Source organism: Xenopus laevis, chromosome 6L, assembly GCF_017654675.1.
Source record: "Xenopus laevis strain J_2021 chromosome 6L, Xenopus_laevis_v10.1, whole genome shotgun sequence".
NCBI lineage: Eukaryota > Metazoa > Chordata > Amphibia > Anura > Pipidae > Xenopus > Xenopus laevis.
The window spans coordinates 63,347,150-63,371,924 of record NC_054381.1 but is presented as its reverse complement, the minus strand read 5'-3'; the positions used below and the strand labels follow the sequence as shown (position 1 = coordinate 63,371,924).

Sequence of the window (24,775 nt, the reverse complement as noted above, 5' to 3'; positions counted from 1 at the left end):
GCACGCTAGCCTTAGCACATCAATACAGTGACCGCACAGCTATAATGTGTCCGATCCACACCCAATTACCTATGAACAAGGTCGGTACATACGGCGAGGCTCTAGCCGCCATTACACAGCTGGATGCTGCTAGATGGGATAGGTCTGTACGTGGCTTTGCTTCTAGCCCATGCTTATTCTGAGCATTAATAGTGATTATACTTTACAGCAGGACTGTACATAAGAGAACTTCTGAGGATATAAACTAGAATCGCTAAGCACATGATAAACGCTTATCAGTAAATAATCTTAACACAGTTTTTGTTTCCAAGCTATAATTTTTATACATTGTTGCAAATGAGATAGAACAGGGATAATCCTATTGGGACTTGTTGCTACGATGTTTCTCAATACAAATGTATTATTGTATATATTGCTGCATTTAGTTATTTTCCCTATTTTCGTTTGACCAATGAAAGTGGATTTACCCCTCACCCACATTGTTGTGATGTGACCACTAACAGTTTCCCGCCACTGGGGGTATAAAGGGTTGCTAATTGTTTGTTTTTGCGCTTTGAGAAAGGCTTGAGTGTTTGCCGAAACGTTAGTCAATTTTTGCTAATAATCACCTATATTTTCATCGCTAAGACCTGGGCATCTGTGACTACTACACGAGTTGTGCTGGCTTCCAGACTCTTTATATATATATATATATATATATATATATATATATATATATATATATATATATATATATATATATATATATATATATATATATATATATATATATATATATATATATATATATATATATATATATACACACACACACACACACAGACCAAATGAAGAGGAACGCACAACCATAAGTAAAATCCAAAGGATGGGTTCCAGTTATTAAATATATAAATTATCCCATCAATGACGGCACTCCATATTCACTCAGGCTTAGGCAAAGGAATCAGAGCATTTAGGTTTATTTGGTGAACCAACGTTTCGATTCCACAACAGAATCTTCGCCAGGGTGAGAGTGTCAAACACAACTAGTCAATTTAAACATACAAAATGTCACGAAAAGACCCGTTGCTAGGGTGTCTAGCAACCCATATGTGAGAAAAAGAGGAATAGGAGTGAAGTGTGTAGCGAGTGGGAATAGTCACGCTATGCCATCCAAAGCCTCCCTTACCTATAACTTCATCAAAAGTGTGAAACCTACCAAGTATGCTGCAGTGAAATCTGGTCAACCCGTCCGCATGGAGGTGAACGGACAACCCGGAAGTATCTGGCAGATTCTTTGAACTGAGCGCTTTCCCCGTTTCTAGGCAACCTGAGCGGCTTCTAATTATCCATGCAAGTCCCAGCATCTCAGCACATAGCGCAAGTAGCTAGAACCGGTAACTGGTTGCTATCATCTTGTATCACCTGTGCAGACCGACATATTAGACATGGGTTTCCATTGCGCATCACTGGTACTGCTCTGCAGTGTCGGTGCGCATGAGCCAATTATTTGATGTATGGACTTTATACCACTCTGTGGTTCAAGAGATCTGCTATATATGACTTTGTCACAACCATGTTTCCGCTTCTCTATAAAATGTATCTTTTTCTTGATATGTATCGATATGCATAGATATTCCAACTCCTATTCTCACCTCTTACACAGCAGTCTGCACCTACACACATATATGCTGATTACACCCTCTCTCAAGCCTAACTGTGCCTCCTTAATGACCCCCTGAGCCTAGCAGGTAGCAGGTGTACCCCTTAGCAATATATATGGGTGGCATCACCCATGGCCTTGGGCCAATGTTGGTACCTATAATTTACAAGTATGCTCCTCGGGCACGGTGGCTTTGCCTTTGCATATATATGACGATGACCTAGGTTGTTACCCTAGTCTCTATATGTGATACCGCAGATGTACGTGACACATATTCCTTAAGACCCCCTAGGATACCCGGCTAAGTATATGGCATACCTATGCGCACCGACACTGTGGAGCAGGTCGGTGATATAGGTGATGCGAACCAGTTACCGGTTCTAGCTACTTGCGCTATGCGCTGAGACACTGTCACCGGTTCCTTCTGGTTATACACTGGGACTTGCATGGATAATTAGAAGCCGCACAGATTGCCTAGCAATGGGGGGAGGGTTCAATTCACGGAATCTGCCAGATACTTACGGGTTGTAGGTTCACCTCCATAAAGACTGCGGACGGGTTGACCGGATTTCGCTGCAGCATACTTGGTAGGTTTCCCACTTTTGATACGGTTATAGGTAAGGGAGGCTTTGGATGGTATAGCGTGACTATTCCCTCTCTCTACACACTTCACTCCTATTCCTCTTTTTCTCACATACGGGTTGCTAGGCACCCTAGCAACGGGTCTTTTGGCTCCATTTTGTACATTTAAATTGACTATTTGTGTTTGACACTCTCACCCTGATGTGAGAGTGAACAGCTAAAAGAGTATTTGTAGACTGAGTTTACCTGGCTGCACAAAATATTAATGCAGGGAATAGTTAAATTTGATAGCAGGGTCTCTGTAGATTCTTCTTTCATTTGTACAATTCCAACATGGCTCCCATGTGAACCAGCCATGCAGCTTACAAATAGTATGCAAGCTCTCTCATAAGCAGGCCCGGACTGGCAATTTGTGGGTTCTGGCAATTGCCAGAATGGCTTTTGGGCCTCTGTATACTTGGAATTCAGGGCCTATTTTGACTCCCAGTCCAAACCTGCTCATAAGCATGAACTTCAAGGAAGGGATGTGTACTACAGAAAGTGTACTTGCAGGCCAGTTACAGTGACAGTAGGATAGCCCAGATCTATATCAACACACTGACCTAATCCCAATACTGTGACTTACAAGTACAAGTACAAAGATACTGTACATAGTTCTTAGCAACCATTCTGAGTTATTTGTTGATCTCATTGTGGTGAAGTATATAAAGGGCTTATTTATCAAAAACAGAGTTTGCGATTTTTCTTTATTCGAGAAATACGTGGTGAAAAACATAAACACAAATTTTCTGAAACCTTGGATAATTAGAATGTATTTAAGAAAAATTCAAAAATTCACCAGAAAAGACCTGACATGTAAAAGCTGGTGAGTTTCTATAGAAGTTGATGGGAATTATTATTTTCGCAGTTTATTGAAGTATGCACGATTTTCAGCCTTATTGAAAACTAATGGAACATATTTAATGTAGTTGTGTGTGCAAGTTTTTTTCTTTTCACGACAAAATGCTAATGTAACAATTTAGTTAAAGTTTTTTCTTAAATAAGCCAAACAATTTTTATTCTTGAACTCAAATTTCCATAATTTCCATGGGTCCCAAATCAACCACCTGTTAGATCCCATTTCCTTGGGAAAACATGAAAACATCTGGGGAGTTTTGTGGATAACAAAACTTGCTACGTGGCTACTAACACAAATAAATTACTGTCTTACATAAAAATGACTAACTCAAGAAATGAAAACATTATTTTGCTGCTTTATAGGTCTCTGGTAAGGCCTCACCTCGAGTATACAGTTTTAGGCTCCAATCCTTAAAGGTGTTGTTCATCTTCAAAACTATTTTTCTATTTCATTTGTTTTCAGACTGTGCATAGACTTTTTCAGTTTTTCAGTTGCTTTCCAGTCTTCTTTTAATTTTTTACAGTTTTTCAAAATTCAAGTTTAAAGTTAAATGTTTCTGTCTCTGGTGTTTCAGTCTAGCCACTCTGAAATTCAGGTGCAGATTCTGAACTGTTACAATTTGCTACATTAGTTGATACATTTCTCAGCAGCATCTGTGGAATATTAGCAACTTTTGAATCAATTCAATACAGTTGTTTTTCAAGGGGTGGTTCACTTTTCAATTTACTTTTAGGGGCAGATTTACATAGGGTCGAATATCGAGGGTTCATTAACCCTCAATATTCGACTGCCGCGGATTTACCGCAAATAGTTCGATCGAACGAAAAATTGTTCGATCGAACGATTAAATCCTTTGAATCCTTCGATTCGAAGGATTTTAATCCACTGATCGAACGATTTTTCTTCGACCAAAAAAACATTAGAAAGCCTATGGGGACCTTCCCCATAGGCTAACATTGCACTTCGGTAGGTTTTAGGTGGCGAAGTAGGGGGTCAAAGTTTTTTTTAAAGAGACAGTACTTCGACTATCGAATATTTGAACGATTTTTATTTTGAATTGTTCGATTCAAAGTGGATGTCGTAGTCGAAGGCCGAAGTAGTTTTTTTTTATTCTATTCCTTCACTCGAGCTAAGTAAATGGGCCCTACGTATGCTATTGAATGGCCAATTGTAAGCAACTTTTCAAATGGTCTTTATTATTTAATCTTTATGTTTTTTTTAATTATTTGCCTTCTTCTGGGTCTTTCCAGCTGACAAATAGTGGTCACTGACCCCATCTAAAAATTGCTCTGTAAAGCTACAAATTTATTGTTATTGCTACTTATTACTCCTCTTTCTACTCAGGCTTTTTCTTATTCATATTCTAGTTTCTCAATGAACGGTTGTTAGGGTAATTTGGACTCTAGCTAGAAGATTGCAGAAATTGTGAACCCTGCTCAGCAGGGCCAAAGATGAGAAATGTATCAACTAATGTAAAATGTATCATTATATCTACCATATGTATAATTATTGAACAGTTTACATAGTCAGCGACCCTCCCCCACAGACTGTATAGTTATTATGATTTGGGTAAGTATTAAGGAGGAATTTGTTGTCTGTTTTAAATACCGGTATGTGTTTTATCGCCCTTAGTTCAAATCTGAATACAGGTCAATGCATATTGTTATAAAGCTTGTCTGACTCCCGCCCTAAATGAAATGCATGATGCTAATGTTAATGCCTTGTGCAACCTGGAATAACACTAGGTTTGTTTGTAAGAAGAAAACAGTTTAGAAAAAAAATTACATTATATTGGGAATAAGCTATGCTCTATTGTAAAATATATTATATGTTTATTTCATTGAAGAAGAAAAAGAAAAAGTGAAATCAAAACACTATTAGTCCATAAACACTCACTTCAAAGCAAACTAGTTCAGTGTGGCGCCTATGTAGTATGATTGGCAAAACTGCCTTAAGTAAAACTTAACTTTTAATAAATTAGGCTAAAAAGAGAAGAGCGCCCACGAAAGACAAACCCACTGCTAATAGCCCATAAGGCCGCAGTGCAGGAACAATGTCCCTAAAAAACATTCAATTAAAAACCAGCAAATGGTGGAAACGGTGGTATCTTAATCAGCCAAAGAAAATACTTCGACGGTAGTAGTATAAACCATTGGTTACAGTGCAAACACTACCCGCTCCCACCCTTCCATTTGTGCCCCAAGTTAGTCAGCAAGAAAATGCCTGTCTACGTAGGGACAAAGTGGGAGCTAGGATGCCACCGTCCACCTATGCCGCCCAACGCGTTTCGCTGACTACATCAGCTTCCTCAGGGGCATAAGTGGTGGGCGCTCATCTTTGAAAAGTTTACATAGGCATTCGCGCGAGATTACGCTGGACGCGATTTCCGGGTATTGCGCATGACATCATCAAAAAAGGTCATAGAGACGTTAGTGCGTCTTTTCGCTGGCGTATTTTCACACAGATATATTGCGCCTGCGCGCCTGACAAGTATGCTGGCGTATTTTCGCACAATCATATGGTGCCTGCGCGCCTGACAAATATGTGGGCGTTTTTTAATAGGAGGGACATATTGAACCCCCTATAAAGCCAAAAAAGGGGTACCTAGGTACAAAGTTAGTTAAAGTAAAAATAACAACAAAAATCAAAAGAATTAGAAACATAAAAAAATAGTCACTCAATTGCAGGAAAAAAGGGAAAACTGCCAGGCGAATATTGCTTGAAATACTTAAAGAAAGGGTTTAAAGGTGAAACCCTCATTGAGACCCGCAGAGGATCGACTGTTGAGCCAGAAGATCCACTTGGCTTCACATTGTAATAATTTGGTGTCAATATCACCCACTCTCGTAGTGGGTTGAAAATGTTCAACAGCAAAAAACTTCATAGTGTTGACATTTCCACCATGAAGTTCATTGACATGAATGGCTACAGACGTATTGCGTTTGTTTCTAACGTCCCCCACATGTTCTAAGATACGTCTCCTAAATTGTCGTTGAGTTTTACCCACATAGAGTTTATTACAAATACACCTCATAATATATACTACTCCAGGGGTCTTACAATTCATGAAGTGCCTTAGTTTGAATTCCTCTATGTCAGAGTGGCCTCTAATACTGGTAGTTTTTTCAATAAATGGACAGGCTAGACAGTTGCCACATTTGTAGCAACCCTTGGTCAGCTCAGAGAGCGATGTGGGTTTGGTGGTAATAGTAAAATGACTGTGCATGAGGCGGTCCCTAAGATTTTTGCTTCTCCTGAATGTAACTACAGGACGTGCACCTATTACTTCCTTAAGGACCTTATCCTGTTCCAGAATGTGCCAATGTTTGTTGAGAATATTGGAGATCTGATTGTGTTCGGTGCTATAGTCACCAATGATCCTAATAGAGTTGTTAGATTTTTGTGCCGTTTCTGTTGATTTTTGGGCAACAAGAAAGTTGTCCTGTTGGATGTTAATGCTTTATGGTAGGCCCTTTTTAATCTACACAAACTTGCAGTGTGGTTGCCTTTGTTACACTGTGTCTACCGCTCCTAATTTCATTTTCTGTGATTAAATGTTTATTTCATTATAGGAGAACTAAACCCTAAAAATGAATATGGCTAAAAATGACATATTTTATATACTGAACTTATTGCACCAGCTTTCCAATAGCATCAATGATCCAGGACTTGTCACAGGGGGTCACCATCTTGGAAAGTGTCTGTGACACTCACATGCTCAGTGGGCTCTGAGCAGCTGTTGAGAAGCTAAGCTTAGGGGTCGTCGCAAATTATCAAGTAGAAAATGAGGTTGGCCTGTCATATAAGCTGATGCTACAGGGCTGATTAGTAAATGCTGATGCTAAATGCACTGGTTTCTGAGCTGTCATATAGTAATTATGTGTATTGGTGACTAATCAGCCTTATATTGTGACATTTTTATTATATGTGTACTGTATATTGTGAGTGGGCCCCTAAGCTCAGTAAGTGACAGCAGCACAGGGCATATGCAGTGAATCAGCAGAAAAGAAGATGGGGAGCTACTCGGGCATATTTGGAGGCACAGATCTCCACTGTTAAATGCCTGAGGTTGCCTTGGGCTGGTATACAAGCCCAAAACATAATGTACAACATATCTAGCCTACTTCTATAGTAAGGTTTAGTTATCCTTTAATACAAGCCAAGGAACTCCAAGGTGACTCCTAATGTCCTCACATTTTACATCAGAAGGTACTGTACAATAGTTATTATAACACACAAGTTTCAGTGACTCACTACATGATATTGTATCACTAAGCACAAATGATTGGCTTTATTGACCCAATGTCACCACTGAAGACTGAAATCAACTAACATGTGCGTAGCTGTTTAAGGGGATGCACGATCATCCGCCATATGTATTACCATATAAGAAAAACTTTGGGTTACTAAAATAAACATATTAATTATTCAAATTAGTTGATTTTGTTTTCTTCTTGTCTACACAACTGCTGTGTCTGGTTAGCAGACAGCAACTTACCTTTCCTATAATGCTCTTTGTTACCCAGGCAAAATCAAGCTTTCTGTAGTTGACAAAATACCAGGTTTGCTTACTTAGGGTGGCCATAGACGTAGAGATCCGCTCCCCGATATCCCCACATTGAATGAAAAATGAAAACCAACTGCAAATTGTCTCAGAATGTCACACTACATCATATTAAAAGTTACTCAAAGGTGAACAACCTATTTAATTAGACAACAAACAAGATCATTTGTAGTCTGTTTAGGACTACATAAACCTTTTTATTTTTTTCACCATTTGTTAAGTCCAGTGAGATAAAAAACTTGACAACAAAAACCTATTGTCTTTCCATAAGAAAAAATAAACTTAATTTTGTAGTTTCCACTCTTATTTATTTTGCACTTTTTTTGTTATCACACGTCAGCATGTTTTATTTCAGTATTTTTAGAAATAAGATACCCGGCTGAGGCATACTGTGTGCTTTATAGTACGCTTTATCTTATTTAATTCTTAGCTTTTATGTTAGAAAGATAAACATCATACTTGTTTTGTACTTGTATTGTAATGCCCTTATCTCTACTGCAACAATCAATCTCATTCTCTGCTTCATAGATACATTTTTTGACAAATGTCCAAGTTTCCTTACACCTTTTGTAATATGTGTCTTAGTATTTTAGTGACAAAAGACAAAATATTCTAGTCTGTTTCTACTACACATTATTTTGTATATATACGCTGTGACAGTAGCCGCAAACATCTTTTGTTCAGAAAAAAGCCTGTGTCTTCCATACAGAGGAAGGTGTGTAATGGTAATACTAATTCAGGGGTTCTCAACCTCATTTTCCAAGACCTCATACACTGTACATGTCAATACCCAGGCCTTACCTTTTCAAAGTAGGTGTCTGCAGACCTGACTGACTCTTTATTACTAGTGATGGGTGAATTTGCGCCGTTTCGCTTCGACGAAAAATTTGTGAATTTTGCGAAACGGCGCTGGCGTCTCGTTTTTGATGCCGGCGCCCGTTTTTGAATTTTTTTTTTAATTTTTGCCGCGAATTTTCGCGGGTGTTAAGCAAATTTATTCGCTGGCGGCGAATCGCGCAAATTCACCGCGAATCACTATTTATTACCCTGCCCAATGGAAATTAAAATTTTGTTAAAGAACCAACAAGTCCTGAAGAGGTGATATTCCTACAACATCACAATCCATAATGCATAAATATATTAACTGATACACATTATATAAAACTGAAGACTTTCTTCCCCAGTAAGGGAATAAAAAGTATGTCCAAGATGTTAGATGTTCCTTACATACAATAGCCAACCAATCTAGCGGTATCTTGTTTAAATACGTAAGTTCAAAGGGCACGAAAAATTCAAGTTTCCAAGGTTATTTTTGAGTCAAAAATTGATTTTTTGGGGTTAAAGAAAACTCAAATTTTTCGAGATTTATTATCCCCTGACCTTGGTAATAGCTCAAATCCGAAAATACATCCTCTAAAACCTATCATGGTCATGTAGGAGTCAAAGGCAGAGGTCCCTTGAACCATGTTGAAGATGTTGATAGCCGTCATGATATTCAAGTCTTTTTGGGAGTGTGTCGCTCGAAAAATTTATCAATTCGATCAATTCAAGGTTTTTTTTGCTGAAAACAAGATCAATTTTAGTTTTTGGCTTGTTAACCCCGAAACTTGCTGATACAAGTTTTTTATTAAATTAGAAACCATTCAAGTTGTAGTTCATTCAGGTCTAAAAAAGCTCACATAACTCTAAAATTCGACCTTGATAAAAAAACAAACAAACAAATGTTTATCCCCACAAAAAGCAAATAAATGGCAACCCCTATTTTAAGATGAATACCTTAACTAGCAAATGTAGTTAAGTGCACAAACAATACATTTACATGTATTTATCATACACACAATTACTCCCTAGTAACATAAACATGTTTTAGTTGCTTAGTTCACATTTAGTGTAACTCCATACAGGGGGTGGGACAGATGACATTGGGGGCAGGGGGTAACAACAATGTTAGAGTGCTTCCACCCCTGATCATGTACCCTTTGTGGTGCCAGGTGCTATACTGGGGGACCCACTCCTGCCATACGTGTCATACAGGTACATGGAGAAATTCCAGTGGCACATTGAATGTTGAAAAAGTGTAAAATGTATTCACCCCAAACACATACAGAAAAAATGCAATGTTTTGGACCACCCGGGCCCTTTATCAATTGGGAGTAGGGGGTGACATCAGGGTAGGGTGGTGATTTTAGGTGGCTCTATTGCATTGGGGCATGGGTTCATGACCAATTGCTGATCTACATGCCATTAACTCCAATGTCTTGCCTGGATTTTCTAATTTGGAAATCAGGACAGACAGTTTTCACTTTGACAGCCCTTCCTAGAACCGGGATGTCCTGGTGAAAACCAGTACAGTTGGCAACCCTATTCACTTTCTATAGTTTCTATGAAAATGAACATCTTCATATTAATGAGCTATACTTAAATCTTTACCCAAGGAGAGGTATAAAAAGTATCCCTATATATGGCAACTGGGAATGTCTGATCACACACTATCTGGTGTGGTTCTTGTTACCCTCAGCCTGCCCACCCATTCACTGGACATTTGCTTGGGGTCTTGAGCTCTGCTGTATCAGAATATGCATTCATAAAAACAAAGAATGCTATGATTTGTTGTTGTCATGTGTTATCATTATCGGAGTTGTGCTAGGCAAAACTGTAAGTTTTTTTGAGAATTTGTGAACCCACTTTAAAATGAGTAAAATACGAACTAAGCATTTGTTTATTTTTTACTGTTTTCTTCAGGTTTTTTTTTAGATTGTATTTTTTTTTATAAATAAGCAAACATTTGGGTTTGGTAAAATTGATTTTATTCTAAACTAAACTATAGGGGCGGATTTAAAATGTAAAATTGAAAAATTACAATTTTTGAGTTTATTTTAGTGTAATTTGACTAGGGAATAGTCCAAATTCGATTCAAGTTTTTAAGGAAATTTAAATTTCAAAATTTATCATTTACTGTCCGTTTAAGAATTCGAATTCGACTATTCGTCATCTAAAACCTACCGTATTGGTGTTTTAGCCTATGGAGGATGTGCTACAATCAAATCCTGAATTTTTCGATTCGGGTCGATCCTATTCACCTTTCTGATAAATTTCGATTTTTTTTAAATTTCTGAGTTCATGGGAGTTTATGGGAGTTTTTAGAAACTCCCACGAACTCGAAATTCGACCCTTGCAAAATCTACCCCTAAAAGTCACAAATTCTGAGTTTGATAGACCTCCCCGAGTACCCTGAGAAACACCTAAAAGTTTCACTGCTGTTTCACCTAGTCATAATTTCTTGATCGTGTGATAAATTATCATGTATCAAAAGGACATAAAAGGATGCATGATGGCTTTAATTAACCCTATCTTCTTTCATTTACATTTTTTATATATGCATTTATATAGCACCACAATTGTATGCAGTGCTTTACAAGGTGTGAACACAAACTGGGTATAGTTAAGTTATACAGTGACAATAGCTAAATCTCTGCTTAAGGGCTTAGAGCTTTTAATGCACTGCTGGGATGAGGTCCCTGCCCCAAGAATCTTACAATCCATTATTGGAAATAAAAATCTTTATCATTTTTGCTTATAATGCAAGGCAAGGTGCTACATTTTCACCTCTATAAGATCTGATATTTTATCTTTAGTGTAGTAAACCGTTATCCTTATGATCCTAATTATGGTCTTGTTTGAACAACTTTTGCATATATACTGCTGTTATATGTGTTATATATATATATATTCCTCCCAAGTAGATGCCGCACTCGCAGGTCTTATAAATGTATAGTTGCTTTATTAGAAATACACTAACGTTTCGGCTGTGACACACTCTAATAATGCGACTATACATTTATAAGACCTGCGAGTGCGGCATCTACTTGGGAGGATTGTACACATTATCGATGACACACACCCAGGCAACTAAAGACCTCTAAACGTGAGTGCTGTGAATATTGGGATTTTTATATACATATATATATATGTGTGTGTGTAACGGATATCTCAAGTAAGATGTATTTAATCCTTATTGCAAGCTAAACCAGCCTATTGGGTTTATTTAATGTTTACATGATTTTCTAGTAGAGTTAAGGTATGAAGATCCAAATTATAAAAAAATCCGTTATCTGGAATAACCCAGGTCCCGAGCATTCTGGATAACAGGTCCCATACCTGTATTGCCAATGCATATGGCTCCTGGCCATGTAAAAAAAATGTAATGATATATGAGGTAATCATCATTTATGTGTTTCTGTGAGCACTAATCTATCTGTCTTTGTGAAAGTCATTTTTGTTTGATTTATTTTTGTTCCCGTAGAGCTTGCAAATTACTAATAAAGGGTGGAATTGTCAAATAATAGACAATCATGTCACAGTATATCAACAAGTGCAATATTATAGGCAAATAATGCAGACCGTAATGGAAACTGTCCTGAATTACAAAGTAATATCCATAAACAATTGCAAAATAGATCAAAGCCTTTTTGACAGGCATATTTATTTTGCAGATATGTTTATTTCAGGTTTAAAGCATGTGTTCCCTAAAGGGTTAATTCCCCATTTTATACCGTTTGAAATTAAAAGCTGAAAATTGTTTTGATGGGTGACATTAAAAAGAGCACAATTTTTTCCAACGGAACTGGCAAAGTATTTTTCTCTCTCTCTTTCAAGCAGCTTTTGTAACACACTGGGATTTCTCTCATTTAATCTTCAAAGCACCTTGGCGTATTTTGCAAGACCACAGTCAGTTCCTCTTTCCATTTCTCCTTTTCTTTTTTCCTTTTATCACTTTTTGATTTATTTTCCACGGCTTCATTGTTTATTTCTAAAGCAAATTACAATAGTGAAGCAATTACATGTTCTTGGACTATGGTAGAACAATATGCTTTGTGTTAGGTTTTTCTTTTTGATGAAGCATACACACACTAGCCAATATTTGTGTTCATATTAATCCAACATGAAAGCTTAATACGTATGCTAATTTTATTTAATACAGAATATAAATGGCACTTAAGAAATGACAAACCCTGATTGGTGAGAAAAACACAATCTTATCTTTACAAGTATAGCTTTATCTTACAAATCCAGCTATTGTGTTTGTACAAACAATACTTCTATTCATTGTTATTGATATATATGTGTAGGAACTGCCATATTTTACTGAAGTATGCTTCATATATTGTAATAGCTAACACATAATGCATTGGATGCAGCCAATTCCAAAGTAGCTCAATACTAACAGGGCCCTGCAGAATACAATTATGTATTTAACCTTTACGTTTTGCTAAACCTCGCAGGAAAAAACTCTTAAAATTAATGATCTGTTTTACTTTATAGTTGCATAGTACATAAGGGTGAAATAAAATGTAAAGATGTATAATTGTTTGGTCAGTGGGTGAACAGGCAGATCATTCACCTGTTTGGCAAAAATTGGCCAATAAAGTTTCTGTACTTGTCAATGAATCGTCAACTTGAAATTACTTTACATGGTATGTGCATCCAGTGCACAGTTTGAAGATTGTAATAAGGTAATTAGTGACCATGGGCATATTTTTTTAAGGAATCTAGGAGTTTATAGGGAGATGTATATGTCTAATAAGTCAAATCCAACTGTTTAGGAACCCTAGAATGTGGGATAGTTTTCATAGTGAAATGGAAACCAGATATATTTACTTCAGGTGGATATCTAAGAGGTCTTATTTCCAAATGAGAATGTTGCTAATTATATAGCAACACTAAGAAGCCTAAGTAGATTATATGAAAACAGAAAATAAAGAAATAACCAATATGTACAGTAGGTGTTTATTTAAGGTTGCTTGAGCTTTTCAGCAGGCTCAGTCTTTAAGGAAACCCCAGAACCTGGGCTGTACATAGCACACTTTTAAGGCATGCTTAAATGTGGAGTAATCTTTTGGAGCAAACATACGTTTTCAGTAAAAAGGTTTATTACATATGTGGTCGCTAAACAGTTTCTGGGTTCACGAAAGTTACATTAATTTCACGCAAATGGAAATTTGTTTGCCCAGTAGCATATATTTTGTACTACAAATATTTTTCCTCTTACTGACCCAAGAATTCCTAATAATAGATCCTATGCCCAGGGGTGCTTCGCCAATGAGGCAAGTTGAGGCTGTCACCTCAGGCGGCAGCGCCCCGCTAGGTACCAGGGGCAGCAAAAATGCTGATCCTGGTACATTAAGAGCGAATTTCCAGGGGAGGGGGGGCAGCAGCAACTGCTGCTGCCTCAGGCGGCAGAGGGGCCAGGATCACCCCTGCCTTTGCCTGTAATCCTCAGGAGTCCCATAGTATAACCAAGCATGCTTTAGGAGGTGCTGTGCAGGACTAAAAAGACTGCATTATTCCCGTGACTGTAAAAAAGCAACTTTGCAGCTGGAGTGTGTATACATATTTATATGGCACAACATTTTTTGACTTTTGGCAAATCATCATTTTGTTATAATTATGCTTTCATTATACCAAAAAAATGTTACCTAATATATTAAAAAAATGTATGTGCACTGTTGTGGGATGACTATGGAATAGATCCAGCGGTCACTCTGCTCACTTTGTCTATTGTGGTGTTTTAAGCAACAAGGTTTCTTCCTCTTTATTTGATTCTTGCATTGAGCAAAGATTTTGTGGACACAATGTTGGATGGCATGAAATCAAACTCCTAGTTAGATATGATAACTAATCCACGGATATTTTACAAACGTTTGTGTCCTGAAATTATTAAACAAAATATTCAAAACATTTTCTAAATATAATTTCTATATTTGCTAACTGCACATAATTAGTTTCCTACAACTGATATTAAGCTCACTGGTCCATACTAATACTAATGGATGAGTGAATGAGATCTTCGTCTCCTTGTTGGGAGAGTTAAATTATTGGTTCTGGTGGTTTCCACAAAACTATTAAAAACAACACAATATTTTGTCTTGTATTATCTATATAAAACATTTATTATCATCATGGTTTTTAGGGATGTCGAGCGATACATAGATTATTTAGTGTCGTTAAGTACTTAATGTGAAAAATACACATTTATTCAGAGAAATCTAGATTTGAAATTCTGCAAAATCCTGATATTTTACAATTTATGAAAAAATACAGTGTCAGGAGCAGATATTTTCCATAGCAGGCCTTTAATCATCTTAATGTAGACTGTCTTTGTCCATTGCCAAAAGGCCCATGAGACAGATGAGCTTTTTATTTTATTTTTTTACTTAAAAAGTTCTTTATTATATCTGTTTGCATTCATGTCTGGTGCACAAGGCTTGCCGTTCAATTCTCCAGGTGCCTTCTTCATAGGTACAGTGGCATATAGTGCAATCATCTGTCTTTACTTCCCGTCCCGCTGGAATTACAGTAGCCTCAGCAAAACAGTTTGGTCCTGAAACAAAAGAAAAAAAATGAGAGGTTACAATATTGTTTGTCCTCTGGAAATCCTGTGATAAGCAGTATGATGATAAACCTATGGGGACCTTAATCCACTGAAACCATGTACTGCTGACAGTGTATTAAATTAAAGAGGTAACTTCTAATTGATTGCAGTTTTGCTGCTAAGTCTGTACAATGAATGCTAAGCTGGGATATTGTATCCTTACTGAAGCATTTACAAATAGGAAAATATGCATGTTTATTCATTACAAATAATACCCATCTAAACTTTCCTTACCATGACAGAGAATTTACTGATTTAACACTCTGCTTGGACAACATGTTTGCACTTGATTGTTGAAATCCTTAGCAATGTAAGGATTCGTTTTAAGAGGATTCAGCTGGATATTTTTTACATTTGTAACAATCTTGATATCATCTACATTGTACAGTTAATGGAAATGGTGAAAGTGCAACACTATTAGGTTTTCCAATAATGTCATTTTTTCCATATGTAAATGGAAAGACAGGAATCATGATGTTACCAAACTCTGGCACATGCTATCATTTGTTTTCTGTTTTTTTTTTTAATGCTCCGCCATAGGCTTAGGGGCCATGCAGCATGTGCTCCCAGTCTTCATTGGCATGCCCAGCACTATTCGCATGTGCCTAAGGGAACTCTAGAAATGGTACCTAATGCATGGTAAACTTCAACACCACACTGTTGCCAGGACAAATCCATAGCATAATGATACTGAGTAATGGCATTCGAGAAAAAAGCAGTAGCAACCACTGACAACCATTCTCAGTGCTTGTGCTCAAGTTTATATAATTTTTATACATTGTATAGTACAATGATCTCTTTAAATTCATATTTAGTTAAAACACAATCTGCACATTTTTGCTCTTAACTATTCAAACTTTTTTATTTTAAAAGTGGTATAATCATTAAAGGAATTGTACAGTGTAAAAATGCAAAATAAAAAATGTTTCTAATATAGTTAGTTAGCCAAAAATGTAATGTATAAAGGCTGGAGTGATTTGAGGTATAACATGTCAGTCAGATCACTACTTCCTGCTTTTCAGCTCTCTTGGTTTACACTGACTGGTTACCCTGGCTACCAGGCAGTAACCAATCAGAGACTTGAGGGTGGGCCATATGGGTCATATCTGTTGCTTTTGAATCTGTGCTGAATGCTGAGGATCAATTACAAACTCACTGAACAGAAATGTACCATGTGGCCCCCCTTCAAGTCGCTGACTAACTCAGAGTTATAGAGCTGAAAAGCAGGAAGTTGGATTCTGGCTGTTTTATTTGACATCTGCTCACTCCAGCCTTTATATATTACATTTTTGGCTAACTAACTATATTAGAAACATTTTTTATATTGCACAGCCTATCTATTTACACAGTTTTTATTTTCACACTGAACTGTTCTTTTAAGACTAGAAAAAATATTGATCCCAATAAATAAACACCAAATTAAACGAATGGTTGGAGATAACCTGGTCTGAAAAATCAAAGAATCAGATAAAGAGTGCGAGTGAAAAAGTCGATTCTTGGTTCTGGTTTTAAGTCTTAAGCTGGGAGGATGTAATAAAGGTGGGTAATGGGAAAAATAGTGACAATGCAAAAATTGCCAATGCAATAAAAGACTAATGAAGAATATTACATTGCGAAAGGAGAACTTTTATTCTTATTTGTGCACATATTTTATCTCATTACAACTTTTGTTTATTTCCCACAAATAGTTTTATTTCTCTCTCTTTTGAATTAGTCCCCACCAGATCTGCAGAAAAGCTTTTTCATTTATTTCTATATCACTAGCTAATCATAGCCTATCTCACTGTTCTCTCATCTGTATCTGCTTGGCACAATGATCATTCTTTTAGCTTTCCCTGTGGAATTCTTCCTTAGATCCAATGTAAACAAAGCAAACACTACATTGTTAATTTAGATTGAAAAAAGATTGTGTAAAATATATATATATTATACAAGAGCCATGAATGTGCTGTAAATCTTATCCATATAAACATTGCTTAGTGAAGCCACTTGTCACATGACTCGCTGAAACTTGTATATTATAATAATGTGCCCCTGTTGTAATGTAACCCATAGGGGCAGATTTACTAAGGGTCAAAGTGAATTTTTCGAAGTAAAAAAGTAATTTTTTGGATACTTCGACCATCGAATAGGATACTACGACTTCGAATTTACTTCAACTTTGATTCGAAGTAAAAATCGTTCGAATATTCGATAATCAAAGTACTGTCTCTTAAAAAAAAAACTTCGACTTCAATACTTCGCCATATTAAACCTGCCTAAGTGCTATGTTGCCTATGGGGACCTTCTACAACCATTTTTGAGTCTTTTGAGGTCGAAGGAAAATCCATCCATCGATCGCTGAAATCGTTCGAATCGTACGATCGTAAGATTTTCGTTCGATCTTTCGATTGCCAAATTCGGTAAAAAATCCTTTGACTTTGATATTCGAAGTATTTTAATTCGATGGTCAAATTTCGAAGTATTTTTTACTTCGAAATTCGACCCTTGATAAATCTGCCCCTTGATATTAAACTTGTCCAAGAAGTAATCCAAGTCATTCTTAAATGCATAAATCACTTCACATTATCAGCCAGCAGGGCATTCCACAACCTCACTGTAAAGAACCACTTGAGGTGCTTCAAGTGAAAGTTACGTTCATTAAGTTTAAAGGGGTGGCTTTTTGTTCTATCTTTCTGTTTTTTTCTGTGTAAAAAAGATACCCTGCTATCTGCTCAAATGTCCTTTAATTCACTTGTAAAACATAATTATGTCCTTTCACAAATGCCTTTTCTCCTTGAGAAAACAATCACAACTTTGATTTCTTATAGTTTTTTCATTCTCTTTGATAGCTTACCAGGGATCTATAAAGAGACAAAATTATGTTTTCATCCCCATCAATGGAAATTTTCTACAAGCGAGCACTTTATGTGCTTTGGTAGCCACTTTCTAAGGGTGCAGAGTTATCCACAAAAATTTACAATGCTTTTCAATGAAGGAGGCCTCAACATACTTCCAGTTGGTGTATAACTAGCATTTATGTTATTTGTACCCAAATATACAACATTACATATATCAACACTGAGGGGCCGATTCACTAAGGGGCCGATTCACTAACTTCGAGTGAAGGATTCGAAGTTAAAAAACTTAGAATTTCGAAGTTTTTTTTGGGCTACTTCGACCATCGAATGGGCTACTACGACCTTCGACTACGACTTCGAATCGAAGGATTCAAGCTAAAAAATCGTTCGACTATTCGACCATTCGATAGTCGAAGTACTGTCTCTTTAAAAAAAACTTCGACCCCCTAGTTCGCCATCTAAAAGCTACCAAAGTCAATGTTAGCCTATGGGGAAGGTCCCCATAGGCTTGGCTAACTTTTTTTGATCGAAGGATATTCCTTCGATCGTTGGATTTAAATCCTTCGAATCGTTCGATTCGAAGGATTTAATCGTTCGATCAAAGGAATTATCCTTCGATCGTTCGATCGAACTATCTGCGCTAAATCGTTCGACTTCAATATTCGAAGTCGAAGGATTTTAATTCCTAGTCGAATATTAAGGGTTAATTAATTCCTTCCCCATATGCTAACATTGACTTCGGTAGCTTTTAGATGGCGAACTAGGGGGTCGAAGTTTTTTTTAAAGAGACAGTACTTCGACTATCAAATGGTCGAATAGTCAAACGATTTTTACTACAAATCCTTCGATTCGAAGTCGTAGTCGAAGGTCGAAGTAGCCCATTCGATGGTCGAAGTAGCCCAAAAAAAACTTCGAAATTTGAAGTTTTTTAACTTCGAATCCTTCACTCGAAGTTAGTGAATCGGCCCCTGAAACTCATTTGGCAATTTGCTGCTTAGTTCTCTTAGTTTGGTCAAAGCTCTCTACAAAAGCAATAACATCCTGTACAGTATAGAAGTTTTGCACAATTAAGTATCATAATCATCAGCAAAAAAAAAAAAAAAAGTATCAGCAAAAATACCCAGTACTGACAATGATAACCTCATGCATAAGCAAATGAAGAAGCAAAATGCCAAGGACAGGCACTTGTGTTACTCCACTTACAACATGGTCCAATTAGAAAATTTTCCATTTACCATTACTCCTTGTAATATATATCTATTATATATCTGTCAGCCAGTCCTGTAGCTATGTAATAATATTTTCCAGGCCACTATCCCATGATTTCATTGTGACCTGATATCTGGTCCTGGTCTTAATCTACATCCTCTGTCAAACTAAATGTCTAGATTTCTGCTTATCCTAAACCGCAATTTATCTGGCAGGATTATATTATGTATAAAACCCTGCTGGCACATTTTCCTTCCACTGGCTGATAGTCTTATAGTTTTTAGACTTGGAATGGGACACCATTTTGAATATTGGCACCACAAACTTGAATTTGGGTTTTTAAAAACAAAGTCTTCATTATATGGTTTTAAGGATGTGTCCAATTTCTTTTTTCCCCTGCTCTCATAAACCACGTCTCTTGCTTCAAAATGTCCTGTTAAAAATACAATAAAATAGAAAACAACTCCTAAGTGCTATACTTGATAATTTCTTTAGTTTATAGATTTAACTCTGGCTTTGGGACAAACTCACCTTTTTTTAAAATCCCAATCTAGAGCCTCATCTAGAACTGTGATGACTTTACACTATCTTGCAACTGTGCAAATCTTTTGTTGTGCACAAACCCTGAATTAGCTTCTATTCTTTGTTTCATCTTGCTGACTACTGTTCTTATCCCTCCATACCATCTGATCCAGTCAGGTCATCTCAATAAAATTATATCATTTAAAGGGGTGGTTCATCTTTACGTTAACTTTTAGTATGTTATAGAATGGTAAATTCTAAGCAACTTTTCAATTGGTCTTCATTGTTTATTTTGTATTTTTTAAAGAGGAAGATTGTATCAGAATCTATTCAGTGCAGAAGATTTTCATCAAACGGTTTTAAAATAGTGTAATTATGAACTGTATTTGTAATGGCATTTCCATTTCCATATGTTGTACACTCGACTATATATTTTAAGACAATTTTTAAAATAAATTCTATCAAGTAAAGGATTTTACCATATTTATAAAATGTTTTTACTGCAAACATTACTGTTCATGTTACGCTAATTTAATGCAAATGCTTCTAGTATTTTCTTAATGACCCTACTGCTACTGTAGAATGTTTCAGGTTATGTCTTTTCATCTGCTGGTTTTGTCCTTCCACCACATTTTATACCCTAGAAGCTGTTCGCTGTGCTAGCCTCTGAGGGTAGATAATAAGTAATTAAAATGGTCATCTTCCGTAGAGAGAAAACTGTAAAGCTTAACTAAAGTAGCGTCCATCAATAATAAAAAAGGACATAGTCATCACAACCTGTTACACTTCTTGTCACCTTCATATTTTAAAAGTCAATTACTCCCCCAAACCATTACTTTTTATGCCCTAGAGGAGCATTCCACTTTTGCTCGGTTTAAAAGCTTTCTGCAGTATCTTCTGAACAGAACTCGCAACGGAAATACTTGTAGAGATTTATCAGTATATGCTGAAAAGTGTTTGAAGCCTCAATTACACATGACTAGAAATAATGATGGTGAGGCAGAGTTAAATCATTATCTTTCCTTTTGTACATTACAGGTTGAATTCCAAAATAAATAAAGAACAAAATAAAGGACAAAGTCAGCTTTTAACTTCTGATCAGAGAAACAATTAGAAAGCATAACATATAGCAGCAGAAAAATGCATGCATTTTTTACAAGTTCCCTAATTATTTAATTAATGCAATGAATATTTTTGTACACAAATACCAAATCTTCAATCCATTAATAAAATACACAGAAGTTTGCATGTGTCATATCATAGCTGCTTTATCATTACATGGGCTGCACATTTTCAGTAATGTCAGAAAAAACTTGTGTCAGAGATTAGAAGAATGGTTAGAGATGATATATGAAATTTTTTTTCCAGGCAAAAAAAAAGGGATGCAGCAGCAAAAAGCAAGGTCTCCCTTGACAATCCAGTCTCTCTTTTTATATTTCTACACATGAACCATCAACTAAGCAATAAAAAAACAATGCTGCCAAATAGATGTCATTAGAAGGGCGAAAGTTGGAGGACCATTGAATTTACCTGTGGCTGGGGGACATGCAACCTGTCCATTATTTCAATGTAATAAACATTACTGTCAGGCAGACTTCATTCAGTAATTGAGCTAAAACATTCCATTCCAACTAAATGGCATGCTGCAAAGCCATGTTTTCACTAGCTAAAAAATAATAAGAATAAGCCATGTATGTAAGATATACTTGTATATGGCAACCTTTATCTGTATGGTCTTTAAGATTGTAGGAGAATGTAGGAAAGTCTTATAATAAAGAATATAGATAACGTTTATCCAAAAATGTAATAAATTGATGATTAATCACAATGGCTTCTCTAAATTCCTCTTCATTAACCAATAAGAATTAATTGTTCAGTGCTAACCCACTGAACTGCAAGAAAGGTGGGCATTTTGTGCTACAGTATGTGAATTTCTATTACAGTTAGTGCTGCATGATATAATTGGTGCTATCAGGTGAAACTGTCACTGTCACTTTGGACTTTAGGGAAGAGAGAGCCACAATATTCAACAGGCTTTTGACTTGAATTTCAAAAAAAATATATGACTTCAGGGAAAACGAACAACGAGCATTAGAGTGGGACAGATCAGAAAAAGCAGGTTGGGTTCATCCAGAAATTAATGATATGAAACTTGTGTCTTTTTCGGAATCTAACTTAAAAGCTTAAAAGGAACCTTTGAATTAACTTTTAGCATGTTGTAGAGAGTGATATTCTGAGACAGTTTGCAATTGGTTTTCATTCTTTATTATTTGTGGTTTTTGAGTTCTCCAGTTTGCAATTTCAACAATATGGTTAGGGTACAAATGATCATATAAACCATGCATTGTTTTGAATAAGAGACTAGAATATGAATAGGAGAGTGCCCAAATAGGAAGATAAGTAATAAAAAATTGCAATAACAATACATGTGTAGCCTTACAGCGCATTTGTTTTTAGATGGGGTCAGTGACCCCCATTTGAAAGCTGGAAAGAGACAAAAGGAGAGAGCAAATAATTAAAAAAAAAGAAATTATGAAAACCAAATGAAAAGTTGCTTAGAACTAACCATTCTTAATAATAAGGTGAACCACACCTTTAATATGTTTTTAGACTTTTTTTTGATTGTGGCGTGCTATTGTAGGTGCATATTTTGATGGCAAATCCTGTAATAACAGATGCAACAGTTCTTAAAACTCATAGTAATCTATCAGTGGGTAGCATTTGCTGGTTTGCTTTTTGAAAGCAAGCATCTCATTGGATATGCAAAATATATTTGATCTGTGTGTCACTTCACTTTAGTTCCATGAGTCTATAGTCTATGTATTATAATGCTCTGTGCTCTATTATTATTCCAGTTTGCTATATAAATCCTTAAGATGCTTTACTGTAAGTAATCAACTTTTTAGCTCTATTTTTCAACAAGATACAGGAGATAATTTGCAAATATTATGTTTAAGTTTAAAGCAATTTCAAGGACCACTTTTCCACCACTTTGCCCCTGGAAAGGTAAAGAAGCAGGATGTATTTAGTCATTTTATTTTTAGGGTTTTTTTCACCTTTCTCAGGTGGGAAGAAGGTTATATCAAGGATCAGCACAACAATCTGTAACTTGGAACCAAGCTGTGAGGCACCAATAATTTCTTTGACATTTCTACAAATTTGTAAAATACTGGTACATTTTTATTTCTTATTCAACAAATAAATCTATGTTAAAAAGTGTCTAAAATAAAAAAAATCTGATCAAAAATGTGTTATAATATTTATGCAGGTAACATACATATATTCCATTAGATTTGTAGTTAGTAATTTGTGTCTCAGGGAGATAAAGAGATTAACCAGAGAAATACAATTTTTAAAAAGGATTTAACAGATGCTTGATGTGTCTTAACGCAGTTCCTGCTAACAAAAATAATATAGTTGCCATCAGTAATTTCTTGCCTGATTATATGATGTGATCTAAATGACTACCTTTCTGCCTTTTGTTCAGGAATATATCTGAATTTTCTATGCAGCAGAACATTCTAATAAAGAATAAAGTACAATGCGGCAAGTCCAAAACCACTATGTGTAAACTTTCAATTTGTTTGGATAATATTTAACAAGAGAATTTTTGTTGTAGTCACCATGGCTAGGCAGGTATTTTAGAACTTATTCACTAAAAAGGTCACATTTAAAAAGATGGAATACGAACAACTTTTTCAGTGTGCCTATTTTGCAAATCTGTGTTGTATAATATCCAGAATAACTTGCTCAGAAGAGTCATTTCACAGCACAGAGAATTTCCTTTAAGCAGAGAAGAACCCATGACCAAAACTCAGTCACTGCAATATATAAGCAAATACTGTAGTTTGATTTTTTTTCAGACTGGTTTGGTCACTGCTCTTTCAAACATTTTTATGTTTCCATTTACAGAACATGAAGCCTATCTTGCCTTGCAGAGATAGTATAAGGGGAATATAAGATAGCTGAAGTCCTCAATGCAAAAATTAGCAGACCTGTTGGCTTACAATTTTAAATGAAAAAGGGAGGTAATTTTAGGCTATGTATGGATTTAGTCATCATCTCTCTTCTGTCAGAACTAATACATGTCACTAGTTCAGTGTTTGAAGATGCATTATATATATATGTAAGCAATACACTCTGCAGCATTTACAGCTGTGTGATCTACAGTATATAACCAACTCCACAAATACAGCTCAGCAGACAATATAAAATACATTCCAAAACTAACATTGCTAGAAAACAAAATTAACCTATGATGGAAAAATGTATTCTTTAAAATAACTTTGTACCATACAGCAGTAAGCAGCAGAGTGATGCTGGCAGAAGTCATAAGTAGCTCCCATCATCCCCAATATAGTCAGGTGATCCCAGTGGTGGCCAAGAAAAGGCCAAACATGTTTGGAAGTTGAAAACCTTGAAAGCAGCAAGTAAGATGCAGGTAAACTTAGTGGCTGTGTAAATTTTTTAATGATGCAGTACAATTCTTAATGAATCTGTTGTAAGGTGAATGTAGGAATGGCCAGACCAGAGATGGCTTTGACATAGTTGGGCAGCTTTAATATATTGCAATATATGGACAAACTATACATGTTTTGTTTAAAAGAAAAGGGCATTTGTAGTAGTTTTATGCACAAATCTCTTAGAGGCAGATTTATCAAAATGTGAGAGCTCACCACTTAAAAACCTGATTACTTTCTATTCATTCCTATGTCTATGGAATTTTTGAAAGAGTGTTTATCAAATGGTGAACTTTTACTTTCCCATTATTACTTTCCCATTGATAAATTACTTCTAAAAATCCAATGGGAATGATCAGATAGTGGGTGAATTTTTCTGAGGTTATCTAATCTCATTTTTTGATAGATCTGCACCTTAGTGTCTTTTAAAGGACAAGGCAAGACCCCTAAACATGATTTTACGAATTAGTTGTTCCCTCTTTGCCCTGCTGAAATTCTATGGGGCAGATTCACTAAAGGGTGAAGTGACTAACACTGGCGAATCGTCACCGTTTTTAGGCCGATTTACTAACTGGCGCAGGAGTAACTTCATTAGCAAAAGATACAGACGCTAACGCACTCTATCA

The 24,775-nt window shown here is 36.1% G+C and overlaps 1 protein-coding gene and 1 long non-coding RNA gene across 5 annotated transcripts in view; one reads left to right on the top strand and one right to left on the bottom strand.

Moving 5' to 3' along the window:
• Positions 1–24,775, top strand: part of LOC121394636 — a 120,605-nt gene that overhangs the window by 2,732 nt on the left and 93,098 nt on the right. The gene's annotated exons all lie outside the window — the stretch shown is intronic.
• Positions 14,618–24,775, bottom strand: part of vwc2.L (von Willebrand factor C domain containing 2 L homeolog) — a 207,947-nt gene continuing 197,789 nt past the window's right edge. The window contains exon 4 of the mRNA XM_018267555.2: positions 14,618–15,067. Within this exon, the coding sequence (XP_018123044.1) occupies positions 14,916–15,067 (152 nt within the window). The 3' untranslated portion in view covers positions 14,618–14,915. The remainder of the gene's footprint in view (positions 15,068–24,775) is intronic.